General features: G+C 47.7%; 1 protein-coding gene across 5 annotated transcripts in view; it reads right to left on the bottom strand.

Annotated features, from left to right (window-relative positions):
- Positions 1-22849, bottom strand: part of ARID1A (AT-rich interaction domain 1A) — a 70060-nt gene that overhangs the window by 6834 nt on the left and 40377 nt on the right. For 4 of the 5 annotated variants that reach the window (XM_032303444.1, XM_032303442.1, XM_032303446.1 and 1 more), the window contains 12 exons: positions 10173-10413; positions 9801-9890; positions 9121-9288; positions 8148-8460; positions 6850-6995; positions 6648-6757; positions 5221-5430; positions 2574-2781; positions 1102-1234; positions 754-929; positions 255-405; positions 40-174 (listed from right to left, as the gene is read on the bottom strand). In XM_032303444.1, coding sequence (XP_032159335.1) covers positions 40-174; positions 255-405; positions 754-929; positions 1102-1234; positions 2574-2781; positions 5221-5430; positions 6648-6757; positions 6850-6995; positions 8148-8460; positions 9121-9288; positions 9801-9890; positions 10173-10413 — 2081 coding nt within the window. The remainder of the gene's footprint in view (positions 1-39; positions 175-254; positions 406-753; positions 930-1101; positions 1235-2573; positions 2782-5220; positions 5431-6647; positions 6758-6849; positions 6996-8147; positions 8461-9120; positions 9289-9800; positions 9891-10172; positions 10414-22849) is intronic. The other variant, XM_032303443.1, reaches the window with a different exon arrangement.

A 22849-nucleotide genomic window follows, 5' to 3' on the forward strand; every position in this document is an offset into this window, starting at 1 on the left:
GCCTGAGCCAAAGAGACACTAACACCAGCCTTCCCTCACCGTTGCTGCTGCTGCTGCTGCTGCGGGGGGTAGCGGCTGGGAGAATACATCCCCGAGTCTGGGTTGGAAGGCATGAGATTCGGCTGTGGGGCTCCAGTGCCCATGTTTCCCTCGGGTCCTATTCCAGGCTCCGTCCTAAACACAATTGGAGAAGTGGACTGAGTCCACAACAGCTGTGGGGGGCGGGGTGGGACAGGAGCAGGGGCCATGCTCACCTCACTCTGTCATAAGGACCTCCATAGGGATAGTGCTGTCGCGGTCCCATCGCCACATTTCCCAGCCCAGGGCCGGCAGCTCGGCTGTAGGGGTCTCCCATTCCGCCATTGGGGCCCTGCCCTGAGGACATGAAGGGATCGCTCCCTGGCGCTGCACGTAGAAAGGAAAGCAGTGAGCAAACTGGTAAGCCAGCAAGCCTAGCAACACACACCTTGCCTGCCCCAAAGACCAAGCCCTCTTCAGGGCTTTGGCTTGTTCCTACGGTTTCCCTGACAGGCTCAAAGAGATCTAAAGAGGCTCCAATCAGCAAAGAGCTCCTACTTGTTGAGGTGTGATGAGGTGTGGCCAGGGAGAGGGACACAAGGAAGGAGGTAGGGATGAAGAGTGGTACTTAGGTCTGGGAAGGCCGTATCTCTAAGAATGGCTTGTCAAGAACAACCCTGAACCGCTCAAGATATCCCCCCATTTCCCTGGCTCTGTCCTCAAGCAGTTGGTCACCTTTCCTCATGCCGCCATAAGGATCCTTATTTGGCTCGTAGGACATGCGCCCCATCATGTCAGAGGTATTCATACTGGGCTGGTACCCAGGATTTGGAGTCATGGAATTCCGCTTCTGGAATGTGGGGTCACTTCCATCAGGAAAGGCATCCTGGATCCCGACCGAATTGCTCCTGCTCCAGAGTGAGGAAAGCCAATTAAACCCCAAATAAAGCAGTTCCTCCAGTAAGCAGGGCGTGTGAGAGTCCTTGGCTGGGCGGGCAGAGCAGGGACACCTCGGGCTGCACAGAAGCTCCTGCAGTTCCGCCCAGGTCCTCCCAAGCCCCTTGCTCCTGCTCCTGGCCTTACCTCATGCCTGGCAAGGGCGGGATCTGACTGTGTGGTGTGGATGCTGGAGTTGGTGGCTTCAGGTCTCCTCCTTCTGCCATGGAACTGCTAGTTGACTGAGGTGTCTGTGGCCCCTGCATAGACCCAGATCCCGCTGTGGATAGAGATGTGGGGTGAGCTGGCAAATCTTTAACTCTCACAGAAATACACAAATGCCCTGGGGTCTCTTTCGAAAGGATCCTTATAAGGCTAAAGCTGGGCTTCTTTAAAGTCTGAATCGCCCTTCTCAGCAGGGGATATGTAAGGCCAGATAATAAAGAAGGGAATTTTGAGTTTTCTTTTCCTTTTTTTTTTTTTTTTTTTAAACAAAGGCTCTGTGCCCACTGTGGATTCTGATGTGGGGTTTAAACTCATGACTCCGATCAAGACCTCAGCTGAGAGCAAGAGTCGGATGCTTAACTGACTGAGCCGCCCAGGTGCCCCGGGGAATCGGAGGTTTCTGTTGCTCCTTGCTACTGTTCACATCTGGAGACGAGGAGTAGCGCGGAGATGCCATCACCATGCTAGGGATTTCCTTGAGTCTCTGCCAGCTTCCCTGACTACTTTTCTTTACTTCCCCAAGGACCATTTCGAACCTACTAAACCCTGTAATGCTGTGTACAAGTTCCCAGTCAGAGCCCCTGGAATCCTAGGTAGGAAGGCTCCATCTTGTCCCAGACCTGCAGTGTACTTTAGGAACCTAGGCGCTCCCACTCAACAAACATCTAGCACAGTGTCACCTCTCAGGTTTCAATGTTCCTCCAAGCTGATGCGAGCAGAACTACCAGTAATTAATGTTTCCATGAGTTACCATCCCCGGCAGCAGATATCCCACTGCTTAGGCCTCCCCAGCTGATGAGTCATCTCAGGCACTCATTACACCCTCAGAGGTCAACACCAGGGCACATGTGTTTACACCCACCTTCTAGGAGCCCTGGCCTTCTTCCCTCCCCATGCTTGCTCAGGCCCCAGCCTCCTCTAGAAAGGAGGGTGGGCAGAGGCACTCCCATCAGCGAGTTCCATTCATATCCCCTCCCCAACCCCTCCTTCCCATTCATTAGCATCTCCGCTCCCTGGGGAATTCAGGGCTCTAGTCTGAGCTGCATTCTAAGGCGCTGACATCAGTGGGCCAAAGCTCCCAGATGGCCCTGCCTCACTGTGATTTGTCAGACTTCCCCACTCCTCTGGTGTCCCTCCTACTCGCTAGTTTACAAACATTTGGCAAGATGCCAGGTGCACAACGAAAATTAAAACTTAAGGGCTGCTACAGACTACCTCTCAAGGGAGTCGCCACTGGCCGCTGCTCTTCAGTTCGATCATCGCGGTTAAGGCCTGGGGTAGGGCAGGGCAGAGCAGCCGTCCCTAGGGCCAGGCACTGCTGCATAAAGGAGCCTGGACCCTTGAATGCTACCCGTGAAGGGTGAGCCTTAGTGGGCTGCGCACCAGATCCTTACCAGGAGAGGGAGGCTGGATCTTAGGCTGGGACTTCTTGGAATCAGCAGCTGCAAAGATGTCTGGGGGAGGGTCTTCTCCCCGTTCAATCTTGCACTCGAAGGCATAGAGACACTGGATGTACTGCTTTTTCAAGGAGCTGGCAGCACTGCTTGAGGTGCCCACGTTGAGGTTGGTCGCAAGTTCCCGCCATTTTTTGTTCTTGTTGACCTGTACAACCAACCAGAAGAGTCGAGGGCCATCTTCCACCTGGTCTTCCTGCTCACAAGCCCCAAACCCTGTCAGGCTAACACGCACTCATCTCTCATGGAATAGCAGTTAACCAAAGTTAAGCCCCCTTGGTGCAGAGTCCACAACAAGTGTTAAATCCATGGCTAGCTTCCCTCTACCCTTAGCAGGCTCTATTTACAGATCACAGCAACTAGCAGACAGTGCTTATTCAAAAAAGGGTAGATTTCACATCACTATTAATGGGAGAGAACAGAATTCAGAAGGTATGATGCTTAACACAAGTACAGTACTGAAAAGGGCTGTGCAAGTCACCATCAGATCCAAACCCCTTCAAAGGCAACAATAAAAATCAACATTTTCCAAAACAGAGGCATGGCAGTATCAGCTACCACTCTGCTTGACTTACTTCGTCAAACTGGAAGTTTCCATATCTGGGGTGTTTTCTCGTTGTGGGGCTCTTTGCAAATTTTACATTCTTGTGCCTCTGCTGTCCTGCTTTTCAGTGACATGTCACAAACTACAAGCTCCCTTTCCTCACCAGTCACTGTCCTGGTTGTCCAGGAGATCCCTCTAACTTCTCTGTGCCCTCCCAGCGGCCAGCCTACACGTGTCTCCTTTCCTAAGCTTCAGGACACACTGACCAAGACCATTCCCCAATCCCTACAATTAGATGGTCTTGCTGCTCTAGCCAGGTAGGTGTCCTTCTTCATGTATTCTCATGCTTAACTCATCCACCTCAAAGGCTGGGAACACCAGCTTTCTAGTCCCAGACCACACAGGAAGCTCAACATGCTGTGGTCTGTCTGCTGACCTGGTACCTACAATACTGGAGAGAAGAGTGATAAGGAAGCAAAGAGAGGGACAACCTACATGGTGGGGAGGTGACCAGGAACACTTCCAGAGCAGGCTACCATCTGAGCTGAAGCCTGAAGGTCGGAGATGGCGCTGGCCAGGTATATTCCAGACTCTCCTATATCTGTGCCATGCAGGCCGGTCAACTGGATGACCCCCTCCTCTATCTTCACAGAGGCTCAGGACTCATCTTCTGCCTTCTTGGAAGCTTGAAAAACTAACTCTCTCCTCTGAACTCGCACTGTCTTTAGCATTCAATTACATCCTAGCCCCTAAAAGGCTGGCATCCTTTCGCCAACCAGAAGACAGGCGCAGGCTTCGGGATTCCCTCTGGACCGCATCCTAGGTTCGGTGAATCCAAAAGCCCATCCAATCGAAAGTTTGCCGCACCTAACACCACGCACCACCCCCCTCCCCTTTCCCTACAGGCAGGAGAAGCCTGCTTTGGAGAACTCAATACCGGGGAGAATGACAGGAATAAGCCCAGGGTCACCTCAGAAGCCTGCTGTGGCTTTGCTTCCCACGCCAGTTATGTGGCGGTGTGCACGTGTCTTGTTTTGTTTTGTTTTCCTTTGTGGGGGAGGGGAATAAAGCCTGAAGGGAGAAGGAATTCATAACTGACTGTTGGTTGGCTTCATTCCAATCACTTTCTTTTCTGCTGGTGACAGCTGTTTTCCTCTTCTGATTTAGAAGGTTTGGAATACGTCTCTCCCCGCCACGCCTCCCCCTGAGCTCAGCCACAAACTCAGATCCAACAGCAGGCTCCTGATCTGATGACTACAGAATACACATAGGAGGAAAGTTTGCAAAGCACAGCACTGCCTCAACTCTTTGCCTCCTGGGCTGAGTGTGAAGCAAAGCTCTAAGGCCTCAGAGCAGGGGCAAGGTTCAGGGAGGTATTCAGTTCAGAGGTTTTTAGCACAGACTAATGCATTCACGTCAGTATGCCATATGGAGCACCTAAACACAACTTCCCCACCTACTTCATCCCGCATAAGCTATTTCTATCAAATAGCTCCTGAAATCCCATCTTCACTGGGATTGGAAGGGTCAGCAACTACCATACCATCTTACAGACCAATTTACACCGCAGACATCTTGCTGCAAGCTTTGAGTGTTAGTTCTAGCTTCTAATGGTCTAGCAGGATACACACTCTCCCTACTTTACAAGTAAGAAAGTTAGGGCTCAGAGTGGTCATACACCTTGATTAAGGTCACATGTGTTGTTAAGTGGCTAAGAAAGAATTCAAAACCAGACCCAGCTTTCCAAACCATGTCCTTGCTTACTATGCCAAACTGCCTCCCGCATTTTCCCTACCTTTGCACCCCAGTGAGACCCTAGACATATGGTAAACTCAATACTAATACATCATACTACCCAGGCAGGTCTCAGCCTCCTCTTTATCTTATCTTCTAGAAGCCCTGTGCTTCCAGTCTGTCAGTATGTGCCTCAGAGAGCAGGAGACGGTGATGTCCCTGTAGGAGGCTTGGCACCAGGTGAAGCCACTGAGTACCTAGAGAGAGGCTTGTTGAAACCACAGAGGAAGCCAAGTGCTAGGCACTCACCTGAGTCAATCCACCAATCTCCTTCACAGACACATAGAGGCGATAGAGGTCCAGAGGTTTCCTACCCACAGCAGGCAGATTTGTCATGCCCATGGCCTTCTCCTCCGTGAAGGCCAGATAACGGTCCACCCACATCTTCCTCTCAGGCTCACCACCCAGCTCATACAACTTGGTGATCTTCTCATTGGTTGTAGTAGAAGAACTGGATTTCTGGAAGGGGCAGGTCAAGATTCATAGGAACCGGTCAGATTCAAAGCCTATGCTAAGGGTGGTCTCAGAAGTCCTTTGATTAGGACGGTGGTAAAGCTTCTTATTCTGGGGCAGTCATTAACATGTACCTTGCCTTTTGCAAGGTCAAAAGACCAAATGGGAGCTAGAAATTCTTCCTGTAAAGGAAGGAAGCTAACATTGCCTATGTATTATGCATTGGGTGCCATGCTAGATGCCTTTATATATTAAGCATTATTAATTATCCTCCTCTTAAAAGATAAGGAAGCAGGCACAAGGAGCCCATTCCTAAAACTCACTGCTCTTAAGTAACAGAGCTAAGTGTCAAACCCTTATACACCTGACAACACTGTCACTATACTACCCCCGTGCTATTACCCAGGAGCCTGGGCATGCTGTCAGAGACTGTTTCGGAGAACTCAAGAAATTCAAAACGTGATTTCGAGACAATGGGATGGACTCAAATGAAAAGAAACTTCCTCCTGTCAAGAAAGGAAGGGTCTTCCTAACCTGCCTTAAAGGCTCTGGATGTTAATTGTCCTGTCCCAGATAGGAGGGTGGCTACGAGGGCCTGAGAGCCAGAGGTGAGGGTCCACAGAATGTGGCAGCTATACATTTTTATTTCCCCAGCTTTACGAGAAAGGGAAAATGGGGTATGACAAAGGGCAGAAATGTTTCAAACACTGAGCAGGTCCCCAGACTGCCATACAAGCCAACAGACAGCACCCTCAGGACCATCCTACTGGGAGGCCAGCAAGGACCCAAACCCCCACCTGCCTCATCCTCCTCTTTATAAAACACAGGGCACCAACCATTCCTGCTGCTCGGAGGAAGGTCCAGGAAGAGAAGAGCAACTAGTTGCCCATGGCACACACCACCTACCAATGCATGAGGACAGGGTGCACAGTTTCCCAAAGGGCAATACAGAGAATTCTACACTGCAGGCCTGGCATTTTCTCTATCACAGACAGCTATGAAAACATTGTGTTATTTCTATCAGGACCCTTTAGGCTAACTGAAATCTAATTCAATGAGCTATTAGCCTGGGACCCTCCCTTCATGATTAGAAGAGGCAAGAGCAGACTTTTCTGAGATCTAATCCGTGTCATAAAAGGCTAATCACCTTCTTTTCTTTTTCCTTCCTATCCCTGGAGAGGATGGGACAGAGAGGTGAGAGGAGTCAGGATATAAATCATTACCTTGGATTTGGATTCTGTCTTGGGTGTCCCATCTGCCTTATTGTTCATTTTGGTGGTTGGAGTTAACTTGACATCCCCAAGGCCCATCATCTCTGGGCTGGCTGCCATCCCTATAAAAAAGAAAAAAGATCAAAAGTCCAGTAAGTTTGAAATGAAGATCATTCTAGAAGAAATTCCTGGGTGAGCAAAGGCTTGGACTTACCTGCTGAATTGTTGGCCATGGTCCCACCCATGGGATACGGGGGTCCCTGAGGGTTGATCATGCCAGCCATACTATTAATCCCTTGTCCGTAGGGAGGTCCAGTTCCCATCATGCCCCCCTGGTTCATATTGGGGTAGCCTGGTGGCCTGAGGAAGAAGATGGAAAGTGACAGACAAGAGTTAGAGACACTGAGCTTTCAGATTTGGACCTGAGCTAAATAGTTTGTGAGCCAAGATCATCTAGTAAGGCTTCAAAGGAAAAAGTTTATGGGTTTCCTAAACCACAACCATGTACCACCTGACCTAGACATTCCTATCTACTACCTCCCATGAAAGGTTCTAAGATGGTTCAGGCTCCAAACAGGAAACCATAGCTCAATTTTAAAGGATACAATCCTTGAAGAAGGGACCCCTACCGTGTCTCTTAAGTACCATCTCCCTCCAGGCACTTCCAGTGTCAAATGTGTTTCCATTTAAGGGCCCTCTCTACGGCAAAAGGCCTAGATTTTACCACTTTGTCATGTCAAATCCCAACCAATCTGGACCCCTCACTGCATAGCACCTGGACGTGCTTTCTTGATGGATCTACTGCTCTATGCTTCCATCATTCTGAAGTACTACCAAACCCATCTCTTTACCACTAATTACCCTATTCTACCTTAGTTCATCAGCATTCCAGTAAGACAAGAGTCACTGTAAGAACTGTAGCCACCAACAATGGGGTACACAGACAGGGCCTTCAAAAGCCAATGGAATCATATTCACTGAAGTGAACAGCCACCAAAGTGAGTGTCCAAGGAAGAATGGATGAATCTTCAAGGTCATTAAACCAAATCACATGAACTCTCTGCACGTTAGTACCAGATTCAAACACAAAGAACCACACAGAACAGTAGAGAAATGGCAAACCACAACCCTACCATCCTCCATTTCTCACACTACAGATCCAAGTCATGTGTATCATTAAAATCCCTTGGGAGACCAAAAAAACTAGACTGACAGAAGAAACAGAGAAGCTCTGAAAACTTATTTTACTCATCAAAATAAGCTATGCTTTATAAAGTTCTTTACATACAATGTCTGGTCATGTGAAATTTGATATCAATTGAAGATGCTTAAGAATCAGCACTTTTGTTGGTTTTCTTTCCACTGCAAGGAAACCCAGTTTTCTAAAGAGCTCTCAATAAAATACATATTTACCAAAATGGCATGGTTCAGATCCAGAAGCATCTCAACAACCCAAATAACTTTGAAGTTTATTTCCTTCTGCTGACACCCTCTTCACTTCCTAGGCCTTACCTGTTTTGGATAGAGTTGGCAGCAACATGCATGGCGACAGCAGTTTCTTGAGTTTTCCGGTTCATGCCCCCTGGTGGGGGACACATCCCTGACCCAACCTGAGGTGGCATATTGGCCATGTTAGGGCCATAAGGCCGGTTGCCCATGGAGGGATGACTTATTCTCCCTGGAGGGAGTGTGCCATAAGGTGGGATGCCAGGTTGCCCATGCATCTGACCTCCAGCACCCATAGGGTTCATGCTTCCGGCCATGCCTGCACTGGGGTAGTTAGCATTGGGCAAGGCGTTATAGTTTGGCTGCCTGGGGTAGCCTCCTGGGAAGGAAAGAACAAGAGAAGACGCAGAGACTGGTTAGTGATTCACTAGCAATTCCTTAATCTTGCTCAGCTCTAAAACTCCAAAGATAATAAATGATAGGAATCGCTCGCTATTTGATTTGATAAAAGACCAACTTCATTGCAGCCTTCACCCCATTAAAAAAAAAAAGGCGGGGGGGTGGAGAGGCAAGAAACACAGAAAGGCAGGCCTCAATTGTCCTCTCATCCTAAAGCCAGCGCAGCACAGAGCAAGGCTGGCTGGCAGGCAAGAGTGGCTTTGCTGCTACCCAGGCCCCTCACCTCCCAGAACTCCTTCCTTTCTATATAGGTAATCCGCCATCTCTCCCGTGCTCTGCATGAGACATTCAGCTTTAGATCTGTCCAGAGCTCATTTTGAGCAAAGATACGTTCTATTAAGACTAACTTACTTTAATGGCCGTTAAGTGTCTGCCCAGTCTTGTGCAAAACGTCTTCTCCCCATTTTACAGATGAAAGAGAGGCTCAGGGATATTCAGGGACTTTCCCAGGGTGATAGTCCTGCCTTATTTTAGGGCCTGGCTTTGGTGGATTTAAGGCAAAGGGCAATCCTATTCTTAAAACCCAGAGAGCAGTGTATGTATACACCTCTGTGTACTCTTGACTGGGTAGCATACTCACCCTGTGGACCATACTGACTCCCCTGGGGACCGTAGCTCCCCATGGAGTTCTGCTGGTAGGAGCCCATGCCTGTGTGCATCTGTCCACCTGAAGGCTGACGCGGAGATAAGGCCGAGCCGGGCTGAGGGGAACTGTACTGGGGCATCTGGGGGTTCCTCTGCATGTAACCTATTTGTGGGAGTGTCCATATATTATTACCTCAGTATAATGAGAACAAATGTTCTCCCTTATCACAGGACCTCACCATCTACATTTTCTTTAGCAACTACTTGCAAGAAGTCTGTATCTTATTTGCTATATAATTATGTGCTCTTTTGGGCACCCTCCAAAGTGACATAGCCATTAACCAGGGTATGGCAACTGTTTCTATTAAATGCAGGTCTGAAAGACAAAGCACTGACAACAAAATGGGACAGCATTTAAAGAGTAAAGATTTCATGTCGAGTTTTCAATATTTGCTGACCAAATTAGATACTGTGTAGGGAGGAATTCAACAGAACACAAACAATGAAAAACACAATACTGGAGCCACCAGCATGGTCAAGCCCATTCTAATTTCACGATTCACTGCTGAGACTGTCCTAAGCTTCCTTGTCATACAGTTCTCAAAAAACTATTGCACGGGATAACCAAAAAGCTCCCTTAAACTTCCACACCTCCCTGAAAGCCCAGGGTCTTACCTCGATCTTGGGCAATGCTTGATTGGTTCATGGAAGGATGCATGATGCTGTCCGACTGGCCACTGGGTGGCCGAGGTGGCATCTGGTTGCCTGCTCAAAACACAGAAAGAAGCCAATCATGCCTAAGCCTGGAAATTCTAGGTAGGAGGTCATTTCAGAGCTGAAAATGGCTCCTGCAAGGCTAAATCTCCCAATACCACATACACAGAAGGACCCCACCAAAGGGGTCCCACCTCTCTTCTTCGAATGCTGAAGGGAAACTTCGTAGACATGAATTAGAGATGCTCTTTGTGGCAGGGGAAGGCTGGGGCCCTGCTATCACTGAGGGCCAGTACCTTTACCCTCTCCCCGAAGTCCAGCACTTGAAGGTACCTGGCACTGCAGCAGGCGAGAGTGGTCCTGAGCGAGACTGAGCAACACTGGCGGGAGAGCCAACAGGGGATGGGGAGGGGCCTCGGATGCCAGGCAGGTGAGGGGAGGTATGAGGAGAGAAAGGAGACTGAGCTGGATTACTCTGCTCTCCTTGGCTGCTGGAAATCCCTGATGTGCTCACTCCAGGACTCAGAGCTCCTTCTGTCCCCATTGGGAGATCGTCTATTGAACCAGACAGATCCTGAAACACACACAAGGATATGGATTAGCAATGTTAGGCAGAAAGACTCTTCTTTCAACAGTTGTACTACACAATTAATATTTTCCCTAGACAACCAAGAGCAAACACACTGCACAAGTTATGTAGTCATGATACTAAAGCTTACAGATGGCAAAGTATTCAGAGTCAGATAGAAAATACCTCAGACTCTGAGCCTTTAGTCTTTGTCACAACTATTCAACTCTGATACCATAGTACAAAAGCAGTCACAGATAATACATCAAAAAATTCATGGACTGTGTTCTAATAAAACTTTTATTTATAAAAACAAGTAACTAGGGGTGCCTGGGTGGCTCAGTGGGTTAAGCCTCTGCCTCTGGCCCAGGTCATCATCTCAGGGTCCAGAGACTGAGCCCCACATGGAGCTCTCTGCTTAGCAGGGAGCCTGCTTCCTCCTCTCTCTGCCTGCCTCTCTGCCTACTTGTGATCTCTCTGTGTCAAATAAATAAAATCTTTAAAAAAAATTAAAAACAAAACAAAACAAGTAACTAGCCCATAAGCTGTAGTTTGCTGACCCACGGTCTATCTACCAGAGCAGATCATCCAGCACTTTGATCTTCTTTCTTGTCCCCAACTTCTATAGTTGTAAGAAAGCTGCTCTTTCAGTAAGGCTTTAGTTCTTTCCGATGGGGAAACTTAACAAAACACTACCAGGATGGCACCAGGAGCTAGCTACAGGAGAATGTTAAACAAGTCTGGGCAATGTTCACAGATCCTCTCTCCATCAGATTCTTAAAACCTACATTTACCAAGGACACACTTGCTCCAAGTTACCACACGGTAAACATAAAGGATAGGATGTGGGAGAGGGATATATTGTATAGGAAAGATAATTCCTTAACTGCCAAGGAGATTTGGAACTATATTCCCAACAGCTGGCCCACAACAGGGATGAACAAATGCTTACCAACTGAACAAATCAGTTTTCCTTCTAGCTTTTTCAGTGAGAACTTGATGTTTAAGTGGGGGGCTTTGCTTACCTTGAATTCATCAGTAAAGAGTTCACTCTAGGTCAGTAAACTTCCCAGATTAGCAACCAGAAGCTCAATATGAGAAATGTTCACCACCGGAAATGCACACCCAGCCCCAACCTCATTCTCTAGCAGTATCACTGGTTCAACACCACACGTTAACTTCAGGCTGGGAACGACCGTATGCTGAACAAAGGATGAGAGCTTTAGGCAGGCGCTCAGATCTGGGAAACACCTAATGGTGAAATGGTTTAAAAAGTTCTTTTAAAGAAATACACCTGAAGAGAAAGGAGATCCGAAATGGCCTGAGTTAAGTCCATTCTTATTCCTACAACAAGCTCAACCTAATAAGATTAGTTCAAGATGACACGCATCCTGGAGTCTGACAATAACACTGAAGGCCAGAGGGTATCTCCTGGGCTCTCCCCCCATGTATCAGGTTGGTATCAGGTTGGCTGGACTTCCTGCAAACCATGTGGTTACTTCACTAAGCTGGGAACATTTCTGCTGAGTTCTATGGGAATAAAGCTTGCCCTGAAGGCAAGGCAGGCAGGTAAGTATGCATTTGTGCCTGTGTCCAGGTCTCCAGTGTTAGCTCAGAAGTCAGAAAATGCTAGCTTTCCTATAAGAAGCAGACCTAGCACACCATAGCATGCTTTAAATACTCAGTGAGAATTAGTCCCAGCATGGACAAGAAGGCTGTCCTGTAGGTAACACCAGAGGGTGTCTTTCCTTGCGAAGGACTGCAGTACCTGGAGCTCTGAGAAGCCCTGGGTTCATCCCGAGGAGGGAGGATTCCACTCTCATGTGGAGGGCTAAGCTATACCAGGGACATCTGGCTCCTGATACAAGGAGAATAAACTCAAAGAGGCAGCAAGAAGACAAGAGAAGCCAGTGGTGTAGAGCTTGAAAGCTACTTGTTAGGCCTGGATCAGTAACAGAAACCATAGCTCAAAGCTCTCGTTCAGGGACCACTAGGTTCCCTCAGCATTCCTTCCCTCAGTACCCACTCCTTATTGGTCTGCCAGCTCCCGGTGATATGAACTACTTGCTTACAGAGAAAAGAAATCAGTGTGTTTTGAAGCAGAATAGGAATCAAAGGTCCATCCATAAGAACTTGGCCCTATTCAAATGGCTTTGGAAAATTAAGTGTTTTGAACACCTTTGTTTTTATTTATTTATTTATTTATGAGGGAGAGAGGGAGAGGGGGAGAGAGAGAGAGAGAATACCAGCATGCCCCTGCTTGCACATGTAAGTGTGGGGGTGGGGGTGAGGGAGGGGGAAAGAGAATCCTCAAGCAGACTTGCCATGGAAAGCAGAGCCCCATGCAGGACTCAATCCCAGGACCCTGAGACCAGACCTGAGGCAAAACCAAGAGTGAGATGATCAACTGAGCCACCCAGGTACCCCTGAATATTTCTGTTTCTAATTAAACAAAACAGGAATATTCTCATGGCAAGAACAGTTCAGATAGTATAGGTAAAGAAAAAGTTCCCCTCTGTTCAACTTGGTATACACCCTTGGAAATCTTCCGAGGAACTGAAGAGGGCGGGATGGGGGATACCCAACAGCCCACCAAGCACTGCTATGGATCGGGACAGGGCCTATGGACGGCTCCTTCGGCCACACTTCTGTTAAAAACCAGGTTCTCCACAGATCCACAAGTGAATGTGTTAGTTCAGCTGAGAGATCCCAGGAGCATGAAGAAAACACTGGCAGCCGCTGGGACTGGGCTCTCAGGACCCTGGGGGTCTCTGAGGCAGCAGCGGGGAGGCCTCCCTCCCAGAGGCACTCTGAGGAGTGCCGTCAGTTTTGGTAAAGTGCCCTGAGCTCCTTGGAGAAAAAGTGTTAAATAAACCACTGTCAACAGCAGTCCCACCTGGGCAGGGATGCCTGGGCACAGAGTAATAGTGGGGAAGAAGGCAGCGTTAATCTTCTTATCTCTCTGACTTGGTTGGTTTGAGGCCAATCTCTCAAACTGTCATTTTCAGCAGATGGCAACTGGTCAGCATGAGGGTAGTTGATTTAAAAGGTTTTTTTTTTGTTTTTTTTTTTTTGTTTTTTGTTTTTAAATTGGGATGCCTGGGTGGCTCAGTTGTTAAGCGTCTGCCTTTGGCTCAGGTCATGATCCTGGGGTCCTGGGAGGAGCCCCACATCAGGCTTCCTGGTGGACAGAAAGCCTGCTTCTTCCTCTCCCACTCCCCCTGCCTGTGTTTTCTCCCTCTGTCAAATAAATAAATAAATGAAATCTTTAAAAAAAAAAAAAAAAGAGGGGCGCCTGGGTGGCTCAGTGGGTTAAGCCGCTGCCTTCGGCTCAGGTCATGATCTCAGGGTCCTGGGATCGAGTCCCGCATCGGGCTCTCTGCTCAGCAGGGAGCCTGCTCTTCCTTCTCTCTCTCTCTGCCTGCCTCTCAGTGTGCTTGTGATTTCTCTCTGTCAAATAAATAAATAAAATCTTTAAAAAAAAAAAAAAAGAGAGAGAGAGAGAGAGACAGAGATTTTATTTATTTATTGGTGGAGAGAGAGCTAGGAAGAACTAGAGAGAACACAAGTTGGCGGGAGGGGCAGAGGGAGAAGCAGGCTCCCCACTGAGCAAGGAGCCTGATGTGGGACTTGAGCTCAGGACCCTGAGATCATGACCTGAGCCAAAGGCAGTCACTTAACCGACTGAGCCACCCAGGCGCCGGTGTTTTTTGTTTTTTTTTTAAGAACCAGAATGTTAGCATAGAAAGGGACAAATCATTTGCCATTTGAGCATGTATAATGTGCCAGGCCCTTTATGGAGTTCCTTAATTTTCTACTATTCTTGGAAGCAGGTACTACTACCATTGACATGCTCAAGATGTGCATGTGAGCTCAGAGGGGTTGGGTTACATGCCCAAGTCACCCAACAAGTGAGTATCAGAAACTAGATTTTGAACAGGTCTGGTGAACCCCAAAGCCTATGTTCTCTCTCTCTCCATTATGCTGTGATACTATCCGGACTAAAAAAAAAAAAAAAAAAAAAAAAAACCACACCTTTGAGTTAGGAGACCAAGGCCTGGTTCTTGGTACTTATCAGTTATGGCCTTGGACAAGCTGGCAACAAGCTGGGCCTGGTTTTCTCAGTTACCCAAGAGGGGGACTGGACAAATCTGAGTTTGTGGTAACCCTGGGCCATATGCATGAAACTCCACTGGCACCATATGGTTGGGGCCATATGGAATATGCAGTACCAGCAGTTAACAGCCTGGAATGAGAGATATGACAACACATAAGCAGTGTAAGATGTAAGACATATCGATCAGTCCCAGTAGCTTAATCACAGTAAATGTCTTCATTGAGAAATGGCAGGGCCTGGTGGGGAGAAGACTCCAAAATAAGTGTCTCCCCTCTCTCTACACGAACAGATATTGCTCGGAAATCCATGTCCTTTTATTACATGGGACACACCTCTGCTTTCTACCCCACAAAAAGCCAGTTTTTCAGGTCTTTTGTTCCACAAAAAGCCGGATGTCTGGTTGTTGAGTCAGATCTCAGTGTGCTGAACAAGTCTGACCTTCCACAACACACCTATCACACAAAGTTCAATCAGCGCAAGCCCCTACTCTCCCTGGCAGGGGATACTTCGCATTTCAAAATTCAGGGTGTCTTGGTTCCTCCGAAAAGGCCCACCTAACAGGTATCTTCCAGGAGGTCTATTGAAAGAACTGTGGCAATGCCCCTTAAGAGGAAAGATTTCTTTTCCCAGGTTTGCTCTCTTCCAAGCATAATCCTGCTGGGAGATGGGAGGTGAGGATCAGCCCACTCAGTGCCCTGCCAGCTCCAAGGAAGCAGCAGGGCCAGGGAGAATTTCCTCACGTGTTTCCAACGTGTTTCATGCATTTTATTGCTCATCTACCATGCAGATCAAAAGCGCTGGAGCAAGTCCAACTATTTCACACAGAATCTCACACTCCAGGCTGGCTACAGCCCCGAAAGCCTTCGTTTCTTCACTTGAAATACTGCCCAATGTTATTTTGGGATGTGACCTGATAGAGGAAGCCCATAGGGACTCCATGACGATAACCGTTCCAGCTGTGATTGGCTGCCCAGCCCCAGCAAGTGCCAGCATGGGTTTGTCAGGCTCTGCTGACAAACAGAACTCGGCAGCTAACACCTTCTCTTCACACCACAACAAAACCATGCCTGAAATCACACAGTCCATACCTCGTTGAGGGGAGGGACGTTGGGGGAGGCCTGCTAGTGCTCTCACAGGAAGGGCTGCAAGTTCTAACATGAATTGGCTGCCTGATGAAGTACATTTTCAAGCAGGAAGATACCAGATCAGGGTTAGAGGAAGGGGGTTTAAACAGTCTCCTGACAGAGCCTGAGGATGACATCAGTTCATTCTGCCGAGCAGATTAAATAACACCAACAGGCAGGTCTAAAGAACAGGCTCATGAAAATGCTCAACTCAGGGTTTTCTCGTAAATTTGGATGAGTCCTCGAGAAATGGAGCTTTTGTTAACCCCCAGATGGAGTTCTTGTCCTCTTTCAGTTGAGAAGAGCTTCTGCCAAGTTGTGCTGACTATTGGCGGGGAAACCACCCACCAAGAGAACCAGGTAAATCCTACATATATACTTTTTTTTTTTAATTTTAAAGATTATTTATTTGACACAGAGAGAGAGATCACAAATAGGCAGAGAGGCAGGCAGAGAGAGGGGGAAGCAGGCTCCCCACTGAGCAGACAGCGTGATGCGGGGCTTGATCAGGACTCCAAGACCAGGACCCGAGCCGAAGGCAGAGGCTCAACCCACTGAGCCACCCAGATGCCCCCCTACATATATACTTATAGGGGTGTGTGTGTGTTTGTGTTGGGAACCTTGCAATTCAGCCATACTCATTTAAATGACTTTTCCTAGTATGAAAGAAGCCCCAAGGCACAGCCTGAGATGACCAATCTGGATCTGCACTGGCACTTCTCAGGTGCTCTCTGGCTGTGCACCTAACAGATCCATGGCCACAGCAGGACGCTGCTCCCATGCCGGGGAGTGGGAGGAAATCCTGAAGAACACAGAAAAGGTTGGGAGACCTGACCCTTGAAGAAAGGCAGACAGCACTTCTGTCTGGATAAAGGGGAGAAACTTCAAGGAAAAAGGAGTACAGCAAACACAAGGCAAGTAAGTTTTGGGGAGACCTTGTTTTTCATAGAGACTTCCTTAAGCAACTTGTTTGTCAAGTGTCAGGGGAGAAGAGGCTACCTCTACCAAACACTTCTAAGAAATATTCAGTACAATAAAGCTTCGTTCGTAGGTTCTCTTTTCCTCAGTCTTTGCTAAATGGAAGAAAGGGTAACCTGACCCCACAGACTGGCAGGGACTCCAGAGTTATAGAACTCTGATGAATGGTTACGGCCGCTGCCATCTCTGCCCAGGGAGCGGACTAGCTGGTGCTGGTGAAATGGCAAGAATGAATTAATACACAGCATAGGCTGCCTCTTACTACTGGTGGTACTTTCGAGTCAGGGGCTAAGCAGGTGGTTGAGAAGGGTAAAGGAAAGGCACAGAACCTGGCACCATCTTTCTAGCTTAGGACCAAACATCATCTCCTGCTTGAACTACACCCACCGTGTGGAACAGCAGAAACAGTTCTGGAGAAGAAAGGCTAAGAGAACCTGATTTCTTAACTCCTACCCCAAGTTTCCTAAAACGTATCACCATACTCCCTCTTCTCTTTTTCAACAGTAGGCTATTTCTTTGGGGGGATTAATGGGTCATTTCTTCCTGGTGACCTTCTGGCTGCCTGATGGGGGATGCACAGTAAAGAAAGGTAGAACTCTTCTAGTCTCCAGAATGCTTTTCATGGGCCCACCTCCAAGAGGAAATCCCCTAAATCTATACATCAGAATTCATAAATAAAACTCAGGGAGACCAAATCTCGAAATCCAAAGGATGCTGGAAAGAGGAATAAAGGAAGTCTCTTCGTGTCTCCCTCTTGAAGGGAAGCAGAGCGCAACACAAATGTGTCACTCTCATGTGCTTAGCCCTCAGGTACATGGCTGGCTCACATTTAATTCTTAGAACCATTTTCTAGGTGCAAGTCTCTTCCCTGTTTTACCAAAGCAAGAGCTCAGAAGTTAAACGGTGGTGCCCGAGGACAGAGAGCTGTCACACAGAAGAACTCGAGTTCAAACCCCGTTGCTCTGATTCCAGAGCTTGCGTTCTTCCTACTGTAAGGTGGAAGCTTGCCGCTATCAGAAGCGAGGTTCCGTGCTCCGAAGTCTGGCCACAACCTGTGTCTGGACATACTGAATGACTACCGCCATGGCTCTAACAAGTTAACCTCACTAGGCCTTGCTTGGTTCCTCTATAGAAATAAAGACCAGAATTAGATAATTTAACTCTACTAGACTACAATGCTACATACTCTCCTCTTGCCTAGTCACTTTTCCTATAAATCGTTCTTCCTTTCTAATCCTTTTTTCATGGTTTATTTCAAGTCAGCCCTTTCACTGGCTACACTAAATGGTTTAGTACATTTTCTCACCTCTGGGCCCTTAGAAGGGTACTTAATGTACATGGAGTAAGGGGAAGCGGGGGGGAGTGACTTAGAATCTAGGAAGACCCTTAGGAAGCTAAGGGTAGGTTGTAGGTTGTTATCTGCTGATATTCCTACTGAATGTGCTCTACCCCTATTATCGGGCGCAGGGGTGTGGCCCAGAGGGAGAAGTCAAAACATCCGAGGCCTCTAGATGGCCTCATCTCAGGTAATTTCAAATCCTCACCCAGCCCTGCTGTCACCCTTCCCAACTGCAGGACAATTAGGCCTTGTTTAAAGGGCCCATTCCCCAAACAAGCTTCAACCCCCTGTCCATAGCTGTGATCCACCAGGTGTGGGGGTAAGGAGAGGCACCAGAACTCTCCTCTAACACAGAAGGGTGGCCCATTTCCCAGTCACTGAAGAGAACTGGGTGGGAAGACCAAATACTTGAAGTCAAGCTACAGGTGCTATAAGACTAAAATCATTTTTGCCTTGGAGACAAGAAAAGCTTTGGGGGGACAAAGCCTCCACGGTCAGCACAAACTTCCTGGCCCTTCACCCCTCACCCAGGGGTGATGCTCAGAGTCCCTCCAAGGGGCTCCTCCTGGACCCACTGTCGCAGGACTGATGGCACTGTGCTGAATATGCCTGTGAGACGACAGCAGGACCAGGACAGGTCCTCCTATGTTGTTAGAGACCAGAAAAATGCTGGGCACACAAAAGACAACCTGTTTGAGAAGTTACTCAATGAATAATCTACTCAAAAGCATCCTCTGTAGACCCAATCTCTATCAGTCTTCTCTTTTTCCTTTAACCTTGATCCCCCCACCATAATCCCGTACCTGAGCTCTAGACCTCCACATGGAGGAAGGGACTCTTGGGTGCTGACATCAAGGGAATGAACTCTCCGGTCTAAAATTGTCAAGTACAAGCCCGAGTAGGCCCCGGCCACTTGGGTAAGAGCAGCTGATTGAACTGCAGTGCGGGGAAGGAACGTCTGGAAAGGAAGCTGTGGGGAGGCGGGGCTCTGTGTCACCAGAGAAATTTCAATCTAATTACAAAAATACAAGAACCTGCTGTTCTAATCCACCTCAGCAAAATCTCTTGAGGTAGGTCTGCCCCTTTGGGTGGGGGCTGAGGGCGTTTCTGAGGCGAGAAAGGAGAGAAGAAAGACTGTGGGGGGCTGCCTGCACTCCTGCGGTGGGAGCCCCTGCACACAGCAGCTTGGCCACTGCAGCAGCCATTGATTTTCCAAGGGTCGATATTCTGCTCCCACAGATCTGCACGGCTAGAGGTTTAATCACATTGAGTGCTTCTGCTCAACATCTCCCCTGCGCTTCCCCCTCCCCAAACCAATAAAACAAACACCAAACACAAGCAGAGTTGGCAATGGGTAGATGTCTCTGGCCACAACTGGCCTCCAACCTCAGAAAATCCTAAATACCAGCTCTGAGGGAGCCAAAGCTACATGCGCAGTCCACACGAAGCTGCAGGGACAGACCCACAGGTGCCAAAGAACTTTTTAACCCTTGGAACAACACTCCCATACAGATCCTTCTAAGAATTCTGAGATTTTACATTAAAAGCTTCCAGTTTCCCAACTCCTGAAAAAAATAGATCCTAGATAGATCCACAGTGTAGCAATCATTGAAACCTTGTTTTCCAACTTTGTCACAGCCCCCACCAGGCTTGTAAAATACCATGTTACGATCTGACCAGCCTTGGACACACACCCCTCCTCTGCAAAGGCTTCTCACTTGGGTCAGGAGAGAATGTCTTATCTAGTCAGAAACAACCTCTTGGCCAAAAACGTACAGTGTTTTAAGGGTCACTAGCTAACAGACTCAAATCTGAAAAAAAACAAAAAAACAAAAAAACAAAAACCCCGAAAAACAAAAAACAAAACAAAAAAACCCCCTGAAACTGGGTCAGAGCTGGGCCTGAGTTAGAGCAGTCAAGAACAGTGCATATTTATGGAAAGGGGCTGTTCTAATCCCAGCAGGAAACAAGCACTGTAAAGCTTGAGAAAGCAAAGAAGTTAGGAACTCCCTACTTTCCCCAAGTTAAGCATTTCCTGTTAGGAAAGTCAACCACATAGACCTTGTTCCACCAAGATCTTCAGCTGAAATCCTAGAACTTGAGCAAGGAAGGCAACAGGAGGGGTCGAGGAAAGGGAAGAGGAAAGAAACAGAAAAGAAGGAAGAGTTCTAGATATGAGAAGTGGAAGGGAGAGGGAATGTGTGGCCTTAGGCTTCCACCTCACCTAGCTGCCCCTCAGCAACCAGAAAACAATGAACGTGCGTAACTAGCGAAGGCAAGGATGGCACTGTGCTGAGCACAGTTTAGACCAAGGTCCAGGGAGCTCAATGCCCTTCTGGGTTTAGTATTTAACCCCTAAATATGTATTTGCCAGTGGTCCTCCCTCCCACGGCCTACTGTTCTAGATAAAATCCAAAGATTGGGGGGAAGGTATGCAACAAACAGATCTGAGAGTAGGGACTGAATAGCATCTTAAACCAAAACAGACAACCATCAACCCCAAAGGCCTTAAAACCAGAAGAACAACTCTGAACACAGGGAAAGACACAGTAAAGTTCGAAAAGCAGATGAGGGGAAAATGACCAAATATTCCTGATAACAGTTCCTCTGAATACTGACTGATTCAGTTTATTTGGAACTTGATTTTTCTCCTACCTTTCCCCAAATATCAGGAAATTACCTTCACTTATCTCCGTAAACAATATTTAATATTCCTCCCACATCAAAGCTGGCCTTAAAGGGACAGGTTTGCTGACTTTCAGCTTGAGCCTTCAACTCTTAGTTTCCATTTTCAACAAGGCATGGCTTCTTAGCTTCCTTGGGAAAGTCAAATGGGAAGCAAGCTAGCCGCTCGAAGGTGAGCTCCACCCAATGGCAATCAGAGACTATGTCACAATACCAGCCAATTCCGTACTGACACCAAGTGGGAAAGATGGAAGAGCTTCGGGCTGTGGAAGTGGATGGCGCAAGAGAACAAGCCCAAGTCCCCAAAGACTGAATGCCAAATATCCTAAAAACATGGAAAAAAGACAAAAGAACTCTCTATGCTTGATTTATCAGGTATGTTAACAAAGCTCCATACCCCGAGGTCCTCCCCTCTGGATGCAGTTTGGTGAAACAGTTTGTGCAAGCAGGCCCTAGTGGTTCTGAAGGACAGCATATGTAGGCGGGCGTGGCTTATTTCTTGTTCAAAAAGCCCAAACACCCCTTTAGCCCTCAGGACAGATGAGACACAGCTTGGCAATCACATATCTGGGAGGCCCCGTTTTTTTTATTTTGTTGGGTCTTTTTGGAGAAGGACAATGGCAGAAGCTGGGGCATGCACTTCACTGAGGTAATCTCCCAAAGAGCTTTGCAGAAGGTTTTATTTATTTATTTTTAGAGATTTTATTTATTTATTTGACAGAGAGAGATCACAAGCAGGCAGAGGGGCAGGCAGAGAGAGAGAGAGAGAGAGAGAGAGAAGGAAGCAGGCTCCCCGCTGAGCAGAGAGCCCGATGTGGGGCTCGATCCCAGGACCCTGAGATCATGACCTGAGCTGAAGGCAGCGGCTTAACCCACTGTGCCACCCAGGCGCCCCTTTGCAGAAGGTTTTAAAGCACCAACGGGGTGCTCCTTGGTGGCTTGGTTGGTTAAGTGTCTGCCTTCAGCTCAGGTCATGATTCCCGGAGTCCTGGGACTGAGCTGCACATCGGACTCCCTGCTCAGTGAGGAGTCTGCTTCTCCCTCCCCTCTTCTCCTGCTCATGCTCGCTTGCTGTCTCTCAAATAAATAAAATCTTAAAAAGAAAAGAAGAAAAAAAAAAGCACCAATAGGAGAGAAAGGGAAGTGCGGTGGGGGGAGGAGGGGTGGAAGAAAGCCATGATCACCAAGGCAACGGAGTTCATCCATATGCTGACTCAGGAATTGCAGGAAATTCTGGTTTTTGAGGTTTCTTCCTTCCAAAGTATTTCCTACATCTTCCTGGAGAGTAGATCTAAATCCAGAAACTATAGTATCACTACCTTTGCCTAAAAATCTCAGCCCCACATCTTTAAATACCTCCTCTTCCTCTCCAAAGGCAATATGGCATTCTTCTTTCTCATAAAGGAGCTTTTCCCTGATCCTTTATAGGAGTTGGTCCTAATAGTAAAAAGCACTGGACTGGAAGTCCAGAAATGGAATGTTCATTTACTGAATGACCTTGGGCAAGTCCTTTACCCGTTCTGGGTCTTAGGTTCCTCATATGTAAGGTTAGGGAGTAAGAGGAAGGGGTATCATGTTTGTGTTAGTGTAGTGAACTTTCTGTGGACCAGCTCATGCTGTCTCCATTCTACTCTTTTTTTTTTTTTTTTTAAAGATTTTATTTATTTATTTGATAGGAAGAGAGATCACAAGTAGGCAGAGAGGCAGGCAGAGAGCAGGGAAGAAAGCTCCCTGCTGAGCAGAGAGCCCATTGTGGGGGCTTGATCCCAGGACCCTGAGATCATGACCTGGGCTGAAGGCAGAGGCTTTTTTTTTTTTTTTTTTTAAAGATTTTATTTATTCATTTGACAGAGATCACAAGTAGGCAGAGAGGCAGGCAGAGAGAGAGAGGGGAAACAGACTCCCCGCTGAGCAGAGAGCACGATGCGGTGCTTGATCCCAGGACCCTGGGATCACGATCTGAGCTGAAGGCAGAGGCTTTAACCCACTGAGCCACCCAGGCGCCCCTGAAGGCAGAGGCTTAACCCACTGAGCCACCCAGGCACTTCCATGCTACTCTTTTCTTAATTGTAGGGGTTAAAAAGCTAAAAACCATGTTTCCCAAAACCCCCTGTGAATGGGTTTAGATGTAATTCAGGTTCTACTAATTAGGAGCAAACTCAAGATTAGATCAAAGTATGGCAGAGACCATATTTCTGT

Source organism: Mustela erminea, chromosome 10, assembly GCF_009829155.1.
Source record: "Mustela erminea isolate mMusErm1 chromosome 10, mMusErm1.Pri, whole genome shotgun sequence".
Classification (NCBI taxonomy): Eukaryota; Metazoa; Chordata; class Mammalia; order Carnivora; family Mustelidae; genus Mustela; species Mustela erminea.